Source organism: Bos mutus, chromosome 6, assembly GCF_027580195.1.
Source record: "Bos mutus isolate GX-2022 chromosome 6, NWIPB_WYAK_1.1, whole genome shotgun sequence".
Taxonomy (NCBI): domain Eukaryota; kingdom Metazoa; phylum Chordata; class Mammalia; order Artiodactyla; family Bovidae; genus Bos; species Bos mutus.
The window spans coordinates 17303210-17321701 of record NC_091622.1 but is presented as its reverse complement, the minus strand read 5'-3'; the positions used below and the strand labels follow the sequence as shown (position 1 = coordinate 17321701).

At 40.7% G+C, this 18492-nt stretch overlaps 1 protein-coding gene across 11 annotated transcripts in view; it reads left to right on the top strand.

The window, feature by feature from the left end:
* Nucleotides 1-18492, top strand: part of SGMS2 (sphingomyelin synthase 2) — a 98400-nt gene that overhangs the window by 61722 nt on the left and 18186 nt on the right. For 10 of the 11 annotated variants that reach the window (XM_070372038.1, XM_070372035.1, XM_070372036.1 and 7 more), the window contains 2 exons: nucleotides 11133-11832; nucleotides 15363-15480. In XM_070372038.1, coding sequence (XP_070228139.1) covers nucleotides 11378-11832; nucleotides 15363-15480 — 573 coding nt within the window. In that variant the 5' untranslated portion in view covers nucleotides 11133-11377. Of the gene's footprint in view, nucleotides 1-4603; nucleotides 4764-11132; nucleotides 11833-15362; nucleotides 15481-18492 lie in introns of those variants that run through there. The other variant, XM_070372040.1, reaches the window with a different exon arrangement.

Genomic DNA, 18492 nt, shown 5'->3' with positions numbered 1-18492 from the left:
TTCTCTTGGCTCTTCCATGCCTGCTTTCCTCTCCTACTTTTTCCTTTCCTTATATGAAACTGTGCTCTGCCTTGAGGACACCAGATGGGCTACAGCACTGGACTTGAAGAGCTGTCTAGCCCTCCTGCTCTCCTTGCCCTCTGCCAAAGCCTGGAGAACACCACACCCCAACTGCAGCAAGCAGATGGGACCAACCTGCTGAGGGTGCAGACTCTAGAACCTCCCTTTTCCTTCATTTTTCAGTGTTTTGATTCTTGCTAACAGGAAGTGTCCCCCTTCGTCTCTGAGGCTGTTTTAAGCTATTTCTTGTTTTGTTGACACAGTGCACTAAGCAGAAATATAGTAACAAGGAACCCATTGTATTTTAAATGCATATTAAAATGTCTGATTCTAGACTTTAGACCTCTACAAGGAAATTGTGCTCAAGTGTACCCAGGTGCCGTTCCTACAGCAGCCCTGGGGGTGAGTAAGCTTCCTGTTCTTAGGCATTTGCCTCTGTTTACAACTATAAAGTGTGCTAACCACAGCCCCGGGTTAAATGTTTGTTCTGAAGTCTCCCCTTTGCCTCCACCCTAGAGCAGGATTTTTTTAACTCCTTTCTATAGATTCTTGCTTAAAGACGACTTCATTCAAATCTCCAAGTGCTAAGACTTTCTTCTAATGTATTCATAAACATCAAGCAAAGTTCCAAGATGTCAGTTTTTTAAAAACTCATTTAAATAGCCGATTAATTATTTTATGCAAACTTTTTGAAATTGTATAAATCAGACACCAAGTTTGGTCATGACATGGTAAAGGGAGAAATCAAAAGATATTTTAAAATAATCTGAAAGGCATGTAGTAAAGGAGCTTTATTAAAGGAAAGAGTTATGAAATTATTTTGAAGAAACTGTTCTTTTTTTCCTTCTCAGTTTTCCTAGAGTAAGAGACTACGCTTCCAAATCTAGAAAGTTTGTTGTTTATATTGACGAAATATGCTGTTGACTTTGTGATCTCTTTATTTATTTAGAATGAGATCTCTAATATGGTTTAGAAAATGTATGTTTTAGAGAGTATAAGGTTAAGCTGTTAGACCCAGCTTCTGCTTTGCTCTCAGACCAGCCACTGTTAGAAGAAAATGTAAGTTCCACTCTCTTTTGAAAATATTAAATGGAATGTGTTTTTTATGATTTTTAGAAACCTCTCACTTGAGTAGGTAATCTGTGCAGGCTCCTACTACAGAGTAATAATTATTAAAACCTCCGGGAATCAGTTTCTAGGTGTGTAAATCTTTGGGGTATATACGGAAGCTAGAGATGAAGCAGCAGATAATTACCACTGTTGTTCAGTTAGGCTGTTAGCCTTAACCTTTCTGATACAGCCCCCAGGGTGTTTCTGCTAAGCTGGTGCTTTCCACTTTGTTTGACCATTAAACAAGGAGCAGGTGGTACCAGTTAGCGCGGAATAATTCTCTGACCAAACACCTCTTGGACAGGGTTGCTCGGAAATTAATAGAATCACAGTTCAGGGTGTTAAAGGTACAAATGTCTGTTTAAATTATCAGGAAAGTCTTTGCTTGCCTGCTGCAGTAGATGTAAGCATTTTACCACAAATACCAGACTTCAACCCTCTTTACTTATTCCCCAGCGTCCTGGGTTTATCATGCGGGCTGTAAATACATAAAGGGGTGGGAAGCAGAAGTTTCCTGCCTTGTTCTTTCTTCTAAACCCTGCAGACACGCAGGCAAAGGAGGGAGAACCCACCTGGAAAGCCCACCCACCCTCACCCTCCAGAAATTGTCTGAACTCCTAGATGTATCAGGAATGGAGGCGGGGAAAGGGGCTTGGGGCAGACATCATCCAGTATTTGGGAAAAACCTGTGTTCCCCCACTCTACCCCTTAACTCTGAGAACCTCTGCTTTAGATCCCCAAGAAACATAAAGGATTATTTAAAATATTCCCTAGCTTTGGACCTTGTTTTATAGCCCTCTTCTATCTTCAGGGTCTCATCTGTCTGTCTGATTACTTATCTAATCTGTCCATCTACTTGCTCATTCCCCTATTTATGCATTTGTTCATTCATTTTCCTTGTTACTACATGTTCTACAACGTACCAGGGATTGTTAAAATTGTCTTTCCCTGGGACTCCACCTCTAAGATTCCTCTCCTGGAATTGAATCTAATCTTTGGAGTTCTCCAGCCATCAATAAAAAGATGAACAAGAAATAGAAGACAAGATTGAAAACATCCTATGGAACACTTTGCACAGCAGATTTTAGTGAAGGTACTTTATTCTATCAAACTGAGTGACATCAGAAACAGTTACTGCTGGCTGAGTGTGGCACCGCCCTGTGGACAGACCCCAGATGATCACTTCTTGTGAAATACCCCGAGTCCAAATTTATTGTTTTCAAATTTGCACAGCTAATATTTGCTCTGTGTCAATAAATATTCATTTCAACAAGTATTAAACTACCTCGCCAGTTAAAGTGACCAATTTTTTTTAAATAGTGAGAAAGAAAACAGACCCTCACTTTTCCCCCTTGAGGTCCAACTCATAGTAAATTTTGATGAATTCTGTTAGAAAACCCATCTGTTTTTTGTCACTTCATCTTATTTACTTACCAGTTTATTTTTGGAGCACAGTTTACACGAATTTTGTTAAACAGTTTGCATTTTATTGGCGGGTTCTTGATCCTGTCTGTAGAAAACTTTAAAATGTATGTTATTTCAGTCACTGCTGAGGAAGTGCTCAGCTGGTAAATAACAACACTTTAAAGGGATAAGTGAGCCTGCAATATATAATAATAGAACATGGGTCAGTCTTTGGTTTCTAAGTCTTTAGAAACTATGTGTCTTGATGGGCTATAGCTTTTTTTTTTTTTTTTTTAGAGTAAAGCTTAATTGAGTTATGACTTTCATCCTATAAAATGTATGTGTTTTAAGCATATCATTGAATGATTTTTAGTAAATTTACAGAATTGTGCAGCCACCGTCATGATCTAATTTTAGAACATTTCCGTCACCCCAAAAAGAAAATGGCAGCCTATTTGTAGTCTCTCTCCATTCCTACCAGCAACCACCACTGATAGGCTGAGTCTTCCTCTTATAACAACTAGTTATAGAACTAAAGTTGTCTAGTCTATCTGAGTGTGGGATAGCAAATTAGTACCAGAAATCAAAATGTTTATTCTCTACCCAAGCATCACTCTCCCCGAGTTCAGAATTACAGTCATTACAGTAGCTGCTTATTTAATTCTTGTCTTTTAAATTAAGTTTTTTTTCCCAGTCCATTCTCAGAATAGTGTCACAAAGCTACCTTCCAGGCCTTCCCATTCCCCTGATTTAAATCTGTCACTCTTATACAGATGTGGGACCTGTAAGGGTCTGGCAAAGATGCCTTTCCATGTAACTTTTGTTGGGAAAGTATTTCACAAATATATATGATCATTTTTTTATTAATTAAACAGTGAGTCTTCTTTTCAGTTTTCAAGAACTTGTTAGTAAAAATATTTAGCAAATTTTATGGGCATTTCTGAAATAGAATGCCATGACTCACAAGGCACCCTTGTTTCTGTAATCATACTAACTAACGCCTATCCATTTTAGGCAGGAGGATTTTTACAAGTAAATTAAGCTCTAAGAATGTTAGTAAGGAAAAGCTAAGATGTCTTGGTCTCTGAAAAAACTTTTATAGGCGTGAAATTTCTTAGCTAAACTGGGATCCTGTTAACATAGCAATATATCTATATTATAAATTTATTATAGTGGTGTGTTTGTTACAGTACTTATAATTAAAAGGGAAATATGGGTAACAGGGAAATACTTCATAGGCTCCTCCTCTCCCCCAAGAAGAGAGGTGATTTATATATTAAATTTTTTTTCTAAGTTTATATTAATTTCTTCAAAATTATAAAGATTTAAAAATGCCTATATTTTCTGGAGACTTTCCTATGTGTTTATGCATCTCTCCTTTTTTTTTAAAAAAAGCTTGTAATTGATTGTCTCGATCTTTTTCACTGACTATATTGTTGACCTCTGTGACAGAACAGGGGCTCCTGAGATCGAATTCCTGGTTCAGATCTGAGCTCTGCCACTTCCTACCTGTCTGATCTTGAGCACTTCACATGATCTCAACTTCTTTTCTTTAAAATATTTCCTGGGATTTCCCTGGTGGTCCCGTGGTTGAGAAAACCGCCTTGCAATGCAGGGTAGGTTCGGTAGGTTCGATCTCTGGTCGGGGAACTAAGATCCCACATGGCCTGGAGCAACTAAGCCCACATGCTGCCTGTGCACGCTGGAGCCCACGTACCACAACCCCTGAGCCTGCTTGCCATCACTAGAGAGTCCATGTGCCATGCTGAAAGATCCCGAGTCATGCAAGGAAGACCCGTGTGCACAACTAAGACCCAACACAGCTAAATGAATAAATATTTTAAAATATTTCCTAATGTTGTTCTAAGGATTAATTATATAATACCCAAAGCACAGTACCCGACACACATTTGCGAACTATGATATTGTGTCCATTTTATTCTACAGCTTGACTTTTTCATGGCTTTATGGTGACATTGGGGTTTTTTTTTTCTTTTTTAGATTTTATCGATTGATTGGTTGATTTCCATGCCAGGTCTCGGTTGCTGCACAGGCTACTCTCGAACTGTTGTGTTCAGGCTTCTCACTGTGGTGGCTTCTCTTGTGGAGCACAGGCTCTAGGGTATGCAGGCTTCAGGAGTTGCCCGTGTGAGCTCAGGAGGTGCAGCTCCCAGGCTGCAGAGTACAAGGTCGGTAATTGTGGGGCAGGCCGTTAGTTGCTCTGTGGTATGTGGGGTCTTCCAGGATCAGGGATCGAACCTGTGTCTCCTATATCGGAAGGCAGCCTCTTTACGCTGAACCACCAGGGAAGCCCCTGGGTTTTCTTTTTTAAGGGCTGGTAGGTCGCTAAGAGTTGGAGACGACTGAGCGACTTCACTTTCACTTTTCACTTTCATGCATTGGAGAAGGAGATGGCAACCCACTCCGGTGTTCTTGCCTGGAGAATCTCAGGGACGGGAGAGCCTGGTGGGCTGCCGTCTACGGGGTTGCACAGAGTTGGACACGACTGAAGCGACTTAGCAGCAGCAACAAAGCTTTAGTAGTCTGTTAAGAAACTCATCAGCTCTTTTGTTTGCATTGATCATTCAACTCTGTTTCAAGACCTTGTTTTTCTTAAGCCTTTAAGCAACATCTAAATCTCTTTCATTCATAATTGTGATTTCCGGATGTTAGCAACACATTCTCTTTGGTCAGTGTTTAACCTCTATCTTCAACAGATTACATCTTTTTGAACATTGAAACCCACTTATAGACTTCAATCAGATCAGATCAGATCAGATCAGTCGCTCAGTCAGGTCCAACTCTTTGTGACCCCATGAATCACAGCATGCCCAGCCTCCCTGTCCATCACCAACTCCTGGAGTTCACTGAGACTCACGTCCATTGAGTCAGTGATGCCATCCAGCCATCTCATCCTCTGTCGTCCCCTTCTCCTCTTGCCCCCCATCCCTCCCAGCATCAGTCTTTTCCAATGAGTCAACTCTTCGCATGAGGTGGCCAAAGTACTGGAGTTTCAGCTTTAGCATCATTCCTTCCAAAGAAATCCCAGGGCTGATCTCCTTCAGAATGGACTGGTTGAATCTCCTTGCAGTCCAAGGGACTCTCAAGAGTCTTCTCCAACACCACACTTCAAAAGCATCAATTCTTAGGTGCTCAGCCTTCTTCACAGTCCAACTCTCACATCCATACATGACCACAGGACGAACCTTTGTTGCCAAAGTAATGTCTCTGCTTTTGAATATGCTATCTAGGTTGGTCATAATTTTCCTTCCAAGGAGAAAGCATCTTTTAATTTCATGGCTGCAGTCACCATCTGTAGTGATTTTGGAACCCAGAAAAATAAAATCTGACACTGTTTCCACTGTTTCCCCATCTATTTCCCATGAAGTGATGGGACCGGATGCCATGATCTTCGTTTTCTGAATGTTGAGCTTTAAGTCAACTTTTTCACTCTCCACTTTCACCTTCATCAAGAGGCTTTTGAGTTCCTCTTCATTTTCTGCCATAAGGGTGGTGTCATCTGCATATCTGAGGTTATTGATAGTTCTCCCGGCAATCTTGATTCCAACTTGTGTTTCTTCCAGTCCAGTGTTTCTCATGATATACTCTGCATATAAGTTAAATAAACAGGGTGACAATATACAGCCTTGATGAACTCCTTTTCCTATTTGGAACCAGTCTGTTGTTCCATGTCCAGTTCTAACTGTTGCTTCCTGACCTGCATATGGGTTTCTCAAGAGGCAGATCAGGTGGTCTGGTATTCCCATCTCTTTCAGAATTTTCCACAGTTTATTGTGATCCACACAGTCAAAGGCTTTGGCATAGACTTCAATAAGTTTCCTTAATTTTTAAACTATATTTACACACTTAATACATCTTATCTTTTTAACCACTCCAGATGCCCAACCAGGTCAACATACAACTTTAACAAGCAAAGTGCTTCTTAGCCTGTTGACTGGAGCTCATGTCTGTGCTTGGTCTCCTCTGTGGAATGCGGCCATGAGCCTCAGATCAGAACTGGGAGTGAGTCATAAATCGCACACTTGCACCTTTTCTTCAAGCCTTGAAACTCTGTTACATTACTCCTTTTCCATTTTTGGTAGACCATGAAATTAAAAGATGCTTACTCCTTGGAAAGTTATGACCAACCTAGATAGCATGTTAAAAAGCAGAGACATTACTTTGCCAACAAAAGTCTATCTAGTCAAGGCTATGGTTTTTCCAGTGGTCACGTATGGATGTGAGAGTTGGACTGTGAAGAAAGCTGAGCACCGAAGAATTGATGCTTTTGAAGTGTGGTGTTGGAGAAGACTCTTGAGAGTCTCTTGGACTGCAAGGAGATCCAACCAGTCCATCCTAAAGGAGATCAGTCCTGGGTGTTCATTGGAAGGACTGATGTTGAAGCTGAAACTCCAATACTTTGGTCACCTCATGTGAAGAGTTGACTCATTGGAAAAGACTCTGATGCTGGGAGGGATTGGGGGCAGGAGGAGAAGGGGACGACAGAGGATGAGATGGCTGGATGACATCACCGACTCAATAGACATGAGTTTGGGAGCACTCCGGGAGTTGGTGATGGACAGGGAGGCCTGTCATGTTGCGATTTATGGGGTTGCAAAGGGTTGGGTACGACTGAGTGACTGCACTGAACTGAAGCTCTGATAGGAATTACTGAGGCAAGAATACTGAAATGGGTTGCCATGGTCTCCTCCAGGGGATCTTCCCATCCCAGGGATCAAACCCAGGTCTCCCGCATTGTGGGCAGATTCTTTACTGTCTGAACTACCAGGGAAGCCCTCTACACTTTTCCAGATCTAAATCTGTACTTAATGTGATACTGCGTCCTTCTTATGTAGTATTTATGTACTTGTCTCACAGTTTTGTCATTACTGTATCCAAAAACAGTATGTTAAGTATATTATGATGGCTGTAATTTATTTAACTCCCTATTGTTGGATATTAGAGTGTTTCTAATTTCTGCTTATAAATGTATTGAAAGCATACTTGTAGAAATATTTTGTGTGCATCCTTATTGCCTTGAGATAAATTCCCAAAATAGAATAACTGGGTGCCATTGCCCCAATATTAGTTGTGTAATGCAATATCTACTGGTACAAAGCTTCTGCTGCTCCCATTTTTACTCCTTGATGAACCATAGAATCATTTTGTCAAATTACAGGAAAAATACTATTGGGATTATTAAGAGAAAGTGATTAATGTATTTTAATATGGTAAGATCAAACCCTTTATGGTATAACAGAGATAAAATAAAACATATAAACAAAAGTGTGTATTTTCTTATAATTTGACAGAAAGATCCTGAAGTTCCCTTAGGGATGAAAAGTATAGGATTTTTTTTCCCAGTAGATATTAGAACACATATTACACAGCTAAAATTGTGATATTGGCATTGAAAGAGCATAGCTGTATATATACATACTTTTGTTCCTACTGTTGAGTGCTTTCTCTCCCCCAGATCAAGTGGATAGTGAATTTTATCAGTGCCTTTTAAACATCACTCAAGATGATCATCGGAGAAGGCGATGGCACCCCACTCCAGTACTTTTGCCTGGAAAATCCCATGGACAGAGGAGCCTGGTAGGCTGCAGTCCATGGGGTCGCTAGAGTTGGACACGACTGAGCGACTTCACTTTCACTTTTCACTTTCATGCATTGGAGAAGGAAATGGCAAGCCACTCCAGTGTTCTTGCCTGGAGAATCCCAGGGATGGGGGAGCCTGGTGGGCTGCCGTCTCTGGGGTTGCACAGAGTCGGACACGACTGAAGTGACTTAGCAGCAGCAGCAGCAGCAAGATGATCATATCTTTTTGGTTTACATTTCTTTGTATTTAGTAAAATACAAATTACAGTTACCTCCTAATTTGCAAGCTTGTATTTCTGGAGTAAATTATACTTTGGTCTTAAAGGAAAAAAAAAAAAAAAAGCCCTAGCAAAGCGGTGTTATTAAACTAACAGTTTCTGAGTTTTGCACTTGCCTTCAAAAGCAAGATTAGTCTATAGGGATCTTAAACTTTTAAAATATTGTCTAGACTAACTTGCAGTGTTTTGCAATGTAAGAAGACTTGGAAAGCTATTCATCTGCTTGTGCTCTGGCAGAGTATACCCTAAACCAATGACCTAATGGGGTTGCCAGCCTCAGGAGGAACTGCTGTGGCTTTTGTCACTTTCCAGATACTTGCTGGTAGGAGAGTCTCACCGTGGGAATGAGTGTGTTGTAATGATCGTCGTGATGATGAACATTGCGTCCCAAGATTGGTTGACACATGGTGATGTGCTTTGTATATTTAATCTTCTTAATGAAACCCCAAGGAAAACATCAATCCTGCCACTAATGACAATAAACAGGCTTTGTATTCAGAGTGCTCTTCCTCCCAGGAGCACAAAGCTCTTTATGATTAATTATTTCAGTCATTCGCACACTTGTCCCAGTAGGTAGATAGCTGGATGCTTCCTCTTTAAAAAAAAAAAAAAAAAAAAGAAACTATTTTCTTCTGTTCTACATTCTATGTTCCAGAATTAGGTAGCTACCTTTTAAAGACCATCTGTATGTCTGCTAGAGTGGACCTGGGCTTCAAAATTACAAGCTTCTTTCCCCTACAGACATCAAACGCAGAGCAGTTGTGGAGTAGTAAAGTTGGATGGAATTTGGATGATAGTTTGGCAGGATGGTATGAGTGGTGTAGCCTGAAGTTGGCAAAAAGAAACAAGCGCTGGCTGACCCAGTGCTTTGGTACCTCCATTAGAAGGAGTTGACATGGTGTAGATGGTTTGTTTTGGAAAATACCTTACTGAGTCACCTCTTCGTTGTACCTAGTCTTCCCACAACACTGAGCCAGGGCAGTGCAGAGAGTCTCTGTTAGGCCTATTTTACAGAGAGGGGCCCTGGTCCTTTCTCACTGTGCTCTGATGCCTTAGTATCTGGAGCTTTTCCCAGGGCCAGGAGAAAGGTGAGGGGTAATCGCTCTTAGCGGATCTCCATCTCTTAGTGATCCACCTAGCCCTGCTAGGCTAACTTTCCTCTTGCTTTCACTTCCTCGGAAACGGACAGTGCCTTTCTCTGGACACATTTTTGGGACACAACTAGAGCTACATTCTGATCTAGCCATCCACCTCATTCTTCTTCTTACAATATGCCAGTCAGTCTTCAAAGTTTCATCACTTGGGTTCTGCCTCTTTAGTTAGACACTGAGCTCTTTGGGTGGCATTCTGGTTGGCGTGTATTTTTTTTTTTAACTTCTTTTGATTTGCCCCTACATATCCATCAGTGTCGGGACATTTAGGTGCACAATAAACATTTCTGGTTGATCTGTTTGCCATTCACAACTGTCAACAAATACTGCCTGTCCATACCGTCTGTGCCATTTTAACTTTCTTTCCTTGTTCTTTCGTTAAATAAAGGCTTGGCTGTCATCACTTTGAGCTTTTCCTCCTCCCAATTTCCACCCCCTGAGGTCACTCTGAAAGGGAGGTCTTTAAAATGCAAAAGCTCGTGCTTAAGTTGTGCAGTGTCCTCTGCGTGGGGACTAATTACGAGGTTTGGAAACCTCTTCAGGTGGCTGGGATCTCCAGCCGGACGAAAATACTGCTTTCCTAAATTGAGAACAGCTGGGGCTGTATTGCTGACCCGTATAAAAGGTGGTGCTGGTGCTCTGTGCTGTGGAGAGAGGGCTCTGCTCTTTGGGGCCTGTGGCGCTTCAAGCAAAGAGCACCTTTCGTCCTGGTGTCCTGGTGTCCTGGTGGGTAAGTCCTCTGAGCCGGTCCTCTGGGTGCCCGCTTCTATAGTTGGACAGAAATTATGATGCATGGAAATGTTCTCAGTTACTAATTCACTATGTTGGTTGTAGTGAATTATTTTCTTCTTCCAGAAACCAGTAGAGTTTGCCCCCTAAATGAGACATAGCTAGTAAGGCTTTGGTATCTTTTCAGTGTGTTATTTTGTAGGCTGTCAGTGTTCCTTCTGTATGGTGTGAATCTCTGACTGCAAAAGGATTAACAGAGTTAGTACCGTTTAAAATGTCTTGAATATGTTCTGAAAAGTAGTCACTTAAAGATTACTATGAAAATAGAAAGTCGACAAATTCAGAGAGTAACAAGTATTCCATACATGTAAGCAACTCCTCACAGTGTTTTATTTTTTAAGATTCATAGGGAAGATGCAGTCTTAGGAAGGAATGATATGATCTCTGGGGAGGTTCTGGCTTATTATGACTTCATGATTAGCAACAAGTCAGACTGTCTGATGAAGTGTTTGCAATGCTGGGTCCTGACTTTTTTTTGAAGAAATTGAAAAGGAATTGTTTATTAGAATGTTCCTATTTATACTGAAATCAGCTCAAAAAGAGAAGAATTCCGAGATGAAACAATTCAATGTTTTATAAATAAACTCCATCTCAGCAGCTTTTAACTATGTTCTGACGATATATTTATAAAGCAAATGGCTTTGGTATTTATTTCCTTATTTTGATAATGTTTTTGTTTTGGATGGTTGGCAAGTGGACAAGCACAGTTTCTGAACAGAGTTCTGTTTTGTTTTTCCAGGTGGGATAGTAACATCTTTGGGGGAAAGAAAATTGACTTCCTTTCCTGAAAGTGGTAAACGTATGGCAGATGGTAGCCCAGGAGGAACGGTAGAGAGATGGAGACCATCTATGTTTTGCACTAGGAAACAAGATCAGTCTTAAGAGTCCATGTTGATCTTGGAAATAGAAGGATTAAAAAAAGTCAAGTTTCCTCAAAGAACAAGAACTTTACCATCTCCTTTTTGACCTGAAGACCAGGGGACAATGGATATCATAGAGACAGCGAAACTCGAGGAACATATGGAAAATCAAACCAATGACCCTGCAAACACTTACACGAGACCTCCTGAGCCTGTCGAAGAAGAGAACAAAAATGGCAACAGTAAACCTAAGAGCTTATCCAATGGGTTGCGGAAGAGCACCAAAAAGTACCCGGACTACATCCAAATTGCTATGCCCACAGAAGCGAGGAACAAATTTCCCCTCGAGTGGTGGAAAACGGGCATTGCTTTCGTGTACGCTCTTTTCAACCTTGTCCTGACAACCGTCATGATCACGGTTGTGCACGAGAGGGTCCCTCCCAAGGAACTCAGCCCTCCACTCCCAGACAAGTTTTTTGATTACATAGATCGGGTGAAATGGGCATTTTCTGTATCAGAAATAAATGGGATTATATTAGTTGGATTATGGATCACCCAGTGGCTGTTTTTGAGATACAAGTAAGTAAGGTCTAACATGTTTTGGGGGTTTGCCATGGGAGTTTATATTTAAGTGAGTAGATGTGTGATCGAAATGCTCTTTCTCGGTTTTATCTGATAACTTCAGTCTTATCCAGGCACTTGATGAAAAGAAGAGATAGAAAGATCTACAACCTTGAGTAAATCCAGTCGTTATTCCATCAGCATTTATTGAGCAACTGTATGGAAGTGGCAGGTGTGTGTAAAGGTGCAGGAATGCTATGGTGGATAACTCAAAGCTTGTAAATTTAAGGTGCAGTTCTGATTTCAAGCAACTTGGCACTATGGTATTTGCATGATACATTAAGAGGCTTGGAAAGGAATACATTCACTTCATCATGCTTATGTTATTCCAGGCTCTTGACAGGTGGGGAAAGTAGTCGGCTGTTACTCAGAATGTGATGACTATATTGGTCTACAGTCAATCACAGCAGGCTTTGAGGTTTGCCTCTCTTCAAGAGTTCTCAGATTTTACATTTCTTTTCCATTTGCCTATTAGCAATTCAACCACAGGAGTTTGCTTAATAAACTGCATTTAGACCTGGGTCCATGCAGTTTGGGTTTTACTTACCTGTAGTAAACAGGCCTTCTAGTTTCCTCACGCCATCACAAAGGAGCAGCTAGTTCACTGGCTTCAGTCTTCCCTTTTTAGAATAGCAGAAATCAGGAAGTGTAGTAAGCCAGGTACTTTTGCTTTGAAGACACTTAAAAATAGGACATAGCTCTGAAGTGGTTATTTCTGTTTCCCTGTGAATTCAGACTGCTAGCCCATTAAAAAAAAGGGTTTTTTTAAAAAAAAAAAAAAAGTTCCTCTTTTCTTCTCAGCCATCATTCAGATGTTTTTTCTTGCTAAGATTCTAGTAATTAAGTCACAAATATAAATTTGATCAAAACATTGCCCACAAACAAGGCTTTTGAAAGTATAATATATGCTAATGTATTCAATACACTTCAGAGTCAAATAGGATTTCAGTGTTAATGCCACAAGATCATTTTTTGAAGAGGGAATTTATGCTGTATTATTTTTTCAATTGGTTGTTGCTTTGAGAGTTGAAGAGTTCAATATATCTTTGCTAAAGAGTTCTACATCAAGTTTGCAGTTTTGAAAACTTGTTCCAGAAACTGAAGTCATTCCTGAGCATTTTCTTGTAAATAAAATATGTCTCTCAATATGTGTAAGTGAATCACATAGCTGTCAGTTGTCTTAGAACTTCTTACAGAAGGTGTTAGTTATTACATGCTTCATGCTAAAAGCTAAAAAACTTTTAGCATTTTTCTTTTCAGTGTCTGGAATTGACACAATATAAGAGAGACTGCTCAGGCCAAAGGTATTTGCTCTCTTTTATTTTAGAGCAAAGTTTTATTCGTATATGTCCGTGAAAATAGAAATTTTCCAGGGTCTGGTTAGCCACTGGCTTCCAGCCTGAACTACTGCCTTGGTGTGTTTGAATGTCCATCCAGAGGATTGTTGTTACCTGCCTCTCCATGGCCATCTTCGGTTTTACCACATCAAAACTTGTAGTCACATAAGCCAGCCACGCATTTTAATAGTATCCACTGTTTCAGTCACAGTCCACCAGCAAAAACTTGTTGGGGGAAATCGCACTAATTTTTCTTTTTCAGGTAGGTTCGGATCTAACATTTTAGTAACTGGTGGAGTAATGTTTATAACTTGTTTTGCACATTCCAGCTGAATAAAAAATTCTGCTTGTACTCTCACTCTCTCACTTAAGAGCACCTTCAAAGCGATGGGGGAAAAATAATTGGCAGTAGTTCTTAAACTAAATAAGACTGCAGAATGCATATTTCACCTCTAAGTTAATTTTCTGTTCTGAGCACTGCTGAACTGTGAATACTGGAGTGAATATAATTGACTCATAATAATTCTTGCTTATTACTTCACCTTGTCTAACAGCATGGAGCACATTTGAGCATTCTTTTTGAGCCTGGGGTTGAATCAAAGGGAGAATAGTTTTTCACTTAACCAAATGGAGACAGTCAGCAGTGTTTATCACCTGTTCCTTTTCAGTGCTAGAAAAGGCAATGCTAGAATAGTAAGCCTTTGAAAGAGATGCCTTGCAATAAATAAATGCTTTCATCAACTAGTCAAGGTGGTTTTTCTCTATATATTTTGACCCCAGGAACCCTGGAATCTTCTTAAAATAGCTCTTGGAGACAGACAGCTAAAATTATATCTGTACATAATTCTTTAAATTAGAAGTCTCAACAGTTACCTGAATTAGACCTTGATCCACAGCAGACTGCAGTCTCAGAGAAAACTTAAAATATGCCACATGCCTGGAACTGTCTGTTTTTCCAGAGATCTTTGGGAAGATCTGGTTTGGGAAGTTTGAGAGCTCTGAAAATGGAGGACCTGGAGTAATATATTTTATGTACTAGGAAAGTTACAACTAGTAATTCTAAGGGCTTTGTGGGTCTCACCCATGTCTTAATCCCCAGAGCCCAGAGTTTATAGACCCATCTCTGACCGCACAGCAGGGCCATCTTCAGAACCCTTTTTTTATTTTCTAAAAAATATTTATTTGGCTGTCCTGGATCTTAGTTGTGGCATGCAGGAGCTTTAGTTGCGGCATGTGGGATCTAGTTCCCTGATTGGGGATCGAACCCAGGCCCCCTGCATTGGGAGTGAGGAGTCTTAGCCCCTGAGCCACTAGTGAAGTCCTATCTTCAGAACTTCCATGCCCATTCAGGAGCCCATGAGGCAGTGGTGCAGACAGGCAAAGCCTTTCCCTTTGGAGACAGTGTGCTCAGAGCCAGCTTCTAGGAACCACTGCCTTAGACTAAGGACTCAGAGGGCAAAGGACAGGACTAATGTTAGTCAAGACAGCCGTCGCCACCAAAACATACAAAGTAAAAAAGGACTTGTAGATTTTTAAATTTTTTTGCCTCTTTTCATCAAGAATGCATAAAATAAGGGTGAAATTTACAGCTTCACTCTTAAATATCCTTAAATGCACGAGGACCCTTTGACTGTCTTCAAAATATAATTCTCTGAAAATCTCTATAGTCATAGACAAAATAGTTCATGCCGAAGTTGTCAGAATATTTTTGGATGGTCCCCAAATAACCCTTGCTTATATAACTTAGTTAAATGAGTTGTCCCATTTCCCTGTGTGCCCAATTATGTAGCATCACCTTAGCTCATTACTAAATTCCTCTGTGGCCGTGGCTCGCTTATACCACTGCTGTGTTCCCAAGAGAGGGCTTATTAATGCAGTGGATTGACTGACAACATAGAGAGGTTCATTGAATTCTCTGGCAAAGAGTGCTTTTTTAAGGAGTGGTGGTTGTTTAACCTTTAAACTACTTTAACTCACCAGAGACTCATCACACCTTTGGGGCCCAACCCACCTAGATTGATCGCAGTATGTGAATCTTTAGTTCAGAAAACTGCAGATATTTTTTATTCTGTTAAACCTTATTTTATATTGCCTTTAGGATCAAAAAGCCCCAGTAAACCTATTTTTTCCCCATCCCTATTTTTCCCTTAGGTCAATAGTGGGGCGCAGATTCTTTTTTATCATTGGAACTTTATACCTATATCGCTGTATCACAATGTATGTCACTACCCTCCCGGTGCCTGGAATGCATTTCCAGTGTGCTCCAAAGGTAAGCCCCTCCGAATTACCCTTTAGAGGATGTTAAGCAGTGATTGAGCACCTGCTCTCTGTTATTCGTTCTCCTAGACACATTCATATGTGTTAACTGAAATCTAACACATTTTCTGCTTTGCTTTAGATTTTGGGGTCGGGGGGAGAAATGAAAATGTGGTAATAAAATGTATGTCTTTGTGCATAAAACTTTTATTTTCTGCTACCCGGAAGTTACTGCCAGATTTTGGACTCTGCTTTTTTTGCCATCTCATTTTCTCATTCATCCAATCATTTTAAAGTATTAAGTTCCTGTTGTATCCCAGGCAGTGTATGATAGCAATGACCAAAATGAAGTTCTCCTCCTCTGAGAATGTATATTCTTATGGAAGGATGGCAATGAATAAATAAAGTCATAACTTGTTATGACTTGTGGTGGTAGGTCAAGTAGCTGTCAGTTGGAGAACAACAAAGCTGAGTAAGGGTGAAAGGGACTCTGAGGGTGGGTACTATTTTATACAGGTGTCCCCCATGGCTCAGTGGTATAGAATCTGCCTGCTAATGCAGGAGACATAGGTTCCATCCCTGGTTGGGAAGATCCCGGGGAGAAGGAAATGGGCACTCCCTCCAGCATTCTTGCCTGGGAAATCCCATGGACAGAGGAGCCTGGTGGGCTACAGTCCATAGGATCGCAAAGAGTCAGACATGACTGAGCAACTAAAACACAACAACACTATTTTGCAGGGTGGTCAGGAAAACTTCTTCAATAAGAAAGCTTTTAGACAACCAGGCTTAGGGAGTGAGCCATGTGGATGGGGTAAGAACTCCAGGACAAGGAAATAACCCTTGTGGTGCATTCCAGAACAGCAGGGAGACCTGTGTGGCTGAGCAGAGTTGTGAAAAGTTGAGATGATGCAGCCGCGTATTTCATGGGACCTTTAGCCCATTGTAGGAACTTAAACCTTGGTGGAGACTGTGGAAGTCAGGAGAAGTCATTCCATTTGGGATATATTTTGAAGGTAGAGCAAACAGGATATTCTAATAAGTTGGACATGGGTTTAAGAGCAAGAAATCAAGGATGAACTCAAAGTTTTTAGTAACCGGAAAGAGAGAGTGGCCTTTTGCTCAGATTGTTGTTGTTATTCATTTGCTAAGTCGTATCTACCTCTTTGCGACCCCATGGACTGCAGCACTCCAGGCTTCCCTGTCCTTCACCATCTCCCAGAGCTTGCTCAAACTTATGTCCATCGAGTCAGTGATGTCATCCAACCATTTCATCCTCTGTCACCTGCTTCTCCTTCTACCTTCAATCTTTCCCAGCATCAGGGTCTTTTCCAACGAGTCAGCTCTTCACATCAAGTGGCCAAAGTATTGGAGCTTCAGCTTCAGCATTGGTCCTTCCAGTGACTATCCAGAGTTGATTTCCTTTAGGATGGACTGGTTTGATCTGTTTACAGTCCAAGAGAATCTCAAGAGTTTTCTCCAACACCACAGTTCAAAAGCATCAATTCTTTCCCACTCAGCCTTCTTTATGCTCCAACTTTCACATCTGTACCTGACTACTAAAAAACCATAGTTTTGACTATATAGACCTTTGTCGACAAAGTGATGTCTCTGCTTTTTAATACACTGTCTAGGTTTGTAATAACTTTCCTTCCAAGGAGCAAGTGTGTTTTAATTTCATTGCCGTAGTCACTGTCTGCAGTGATTTTGGAGCCCAAGAAAGTAAAATCTGTCACTGCTTCCACTTTTTCTGCTTCTGTTTGTCATGAAGTGATGGGACCAGATGCCATGGTCTTAGTTTTTCGAATGTTGAATTTTAAGGCAGCTTTTTCATTCTCCTCTTTCACCCTCAGCAAGAGGCTCTTTAATCCCTCTTCACTTTCTGCCATTAGACTATTATCATCTGCGTATCTGAGGTTGTTGATATTTCTCCCAGCAGTCTTGATTCTAGCTTGTGATTCATCCAGCCTGGCATTCACATAATGTGCTTTGCATATAAGTTAAATAAGTACGGTGACAATATACAGCCTGACATACTCCTTTCGCAATTTTGAATGAAGCTGTCCATTGTTTCATGTCCGGTTCTAACTGTTGCTTCTTGATCATCATACAGGTTTCTCAGGAAAGAGACAAGATAGGTAAGGTGGTCTGGTATTTCATATCTTTAAGAATTTTCCACAGTTTGTTTTGATCCACACAATCAAAAGCTTTATCGTAGTCAATGAAGCAGAAGTGGATGTTTTTCTGGAATTCCCTTGCTTTCTCTGTGATCAAACAAATGTTGGCAATTTGATCTCTGGTTCCTCTGCCTTTTCTTTCTAAACCCAGTTTGTATTTCTGGAAGTTCTTGGTTCACGTACTGCTGAAGCCTAGCTTGGAGGATTTTTACCATTACATTGCTAGTGTGTGGAATGAGTGCAATTGTATGGTAGTTTAAACACTCTTTGCCATTGCCGTTCTTCGAGATTGGCATGAAAACTGACCTTTCCCAGTCCTGTGCCACTGCTCAGTTTTCCAGATTTGCTGACACATTGAGTGCAGCACTTTAACAGCATCATCTTTTAGTATTTTAAATAGCTCAAATGGAATTCCATCATGTCCACCAGCTTTGTTCGTAGTAATGCTTCCTAAGGCCCACTTGACTTCACGCTCCAGGATGTTTGGCTCTATAGTGAATCACACCATTGTGGTTATCTGGGTCATTAAGATGTTTATTGTATAGCTCCTCTGTGTATTCTTGCCACCTTTCCTTAATCTCTTCTGCTTCTGTTAGGTCCTTACCATGTCTGATCTTTATTGCGCCTACCCTTGCATTAAATGTTCCTTTGTTATCTCCAGTTTTCATAAAGAGATCTCTAGTCTTTCCCATTCTATTGTTTTCCTCTATTTCTTTGCATTGTTCATTGAAGAAAGCCTTCTTATCTCTCCTTGCTATTCTCTGGAACTTTGCATTCAGTTGGGTATATCTTTCCCTTTCTCCCTTACCTTTTGCTTCTCTTCTTTCCTCAGCTATTTTTAAATTCTCAGA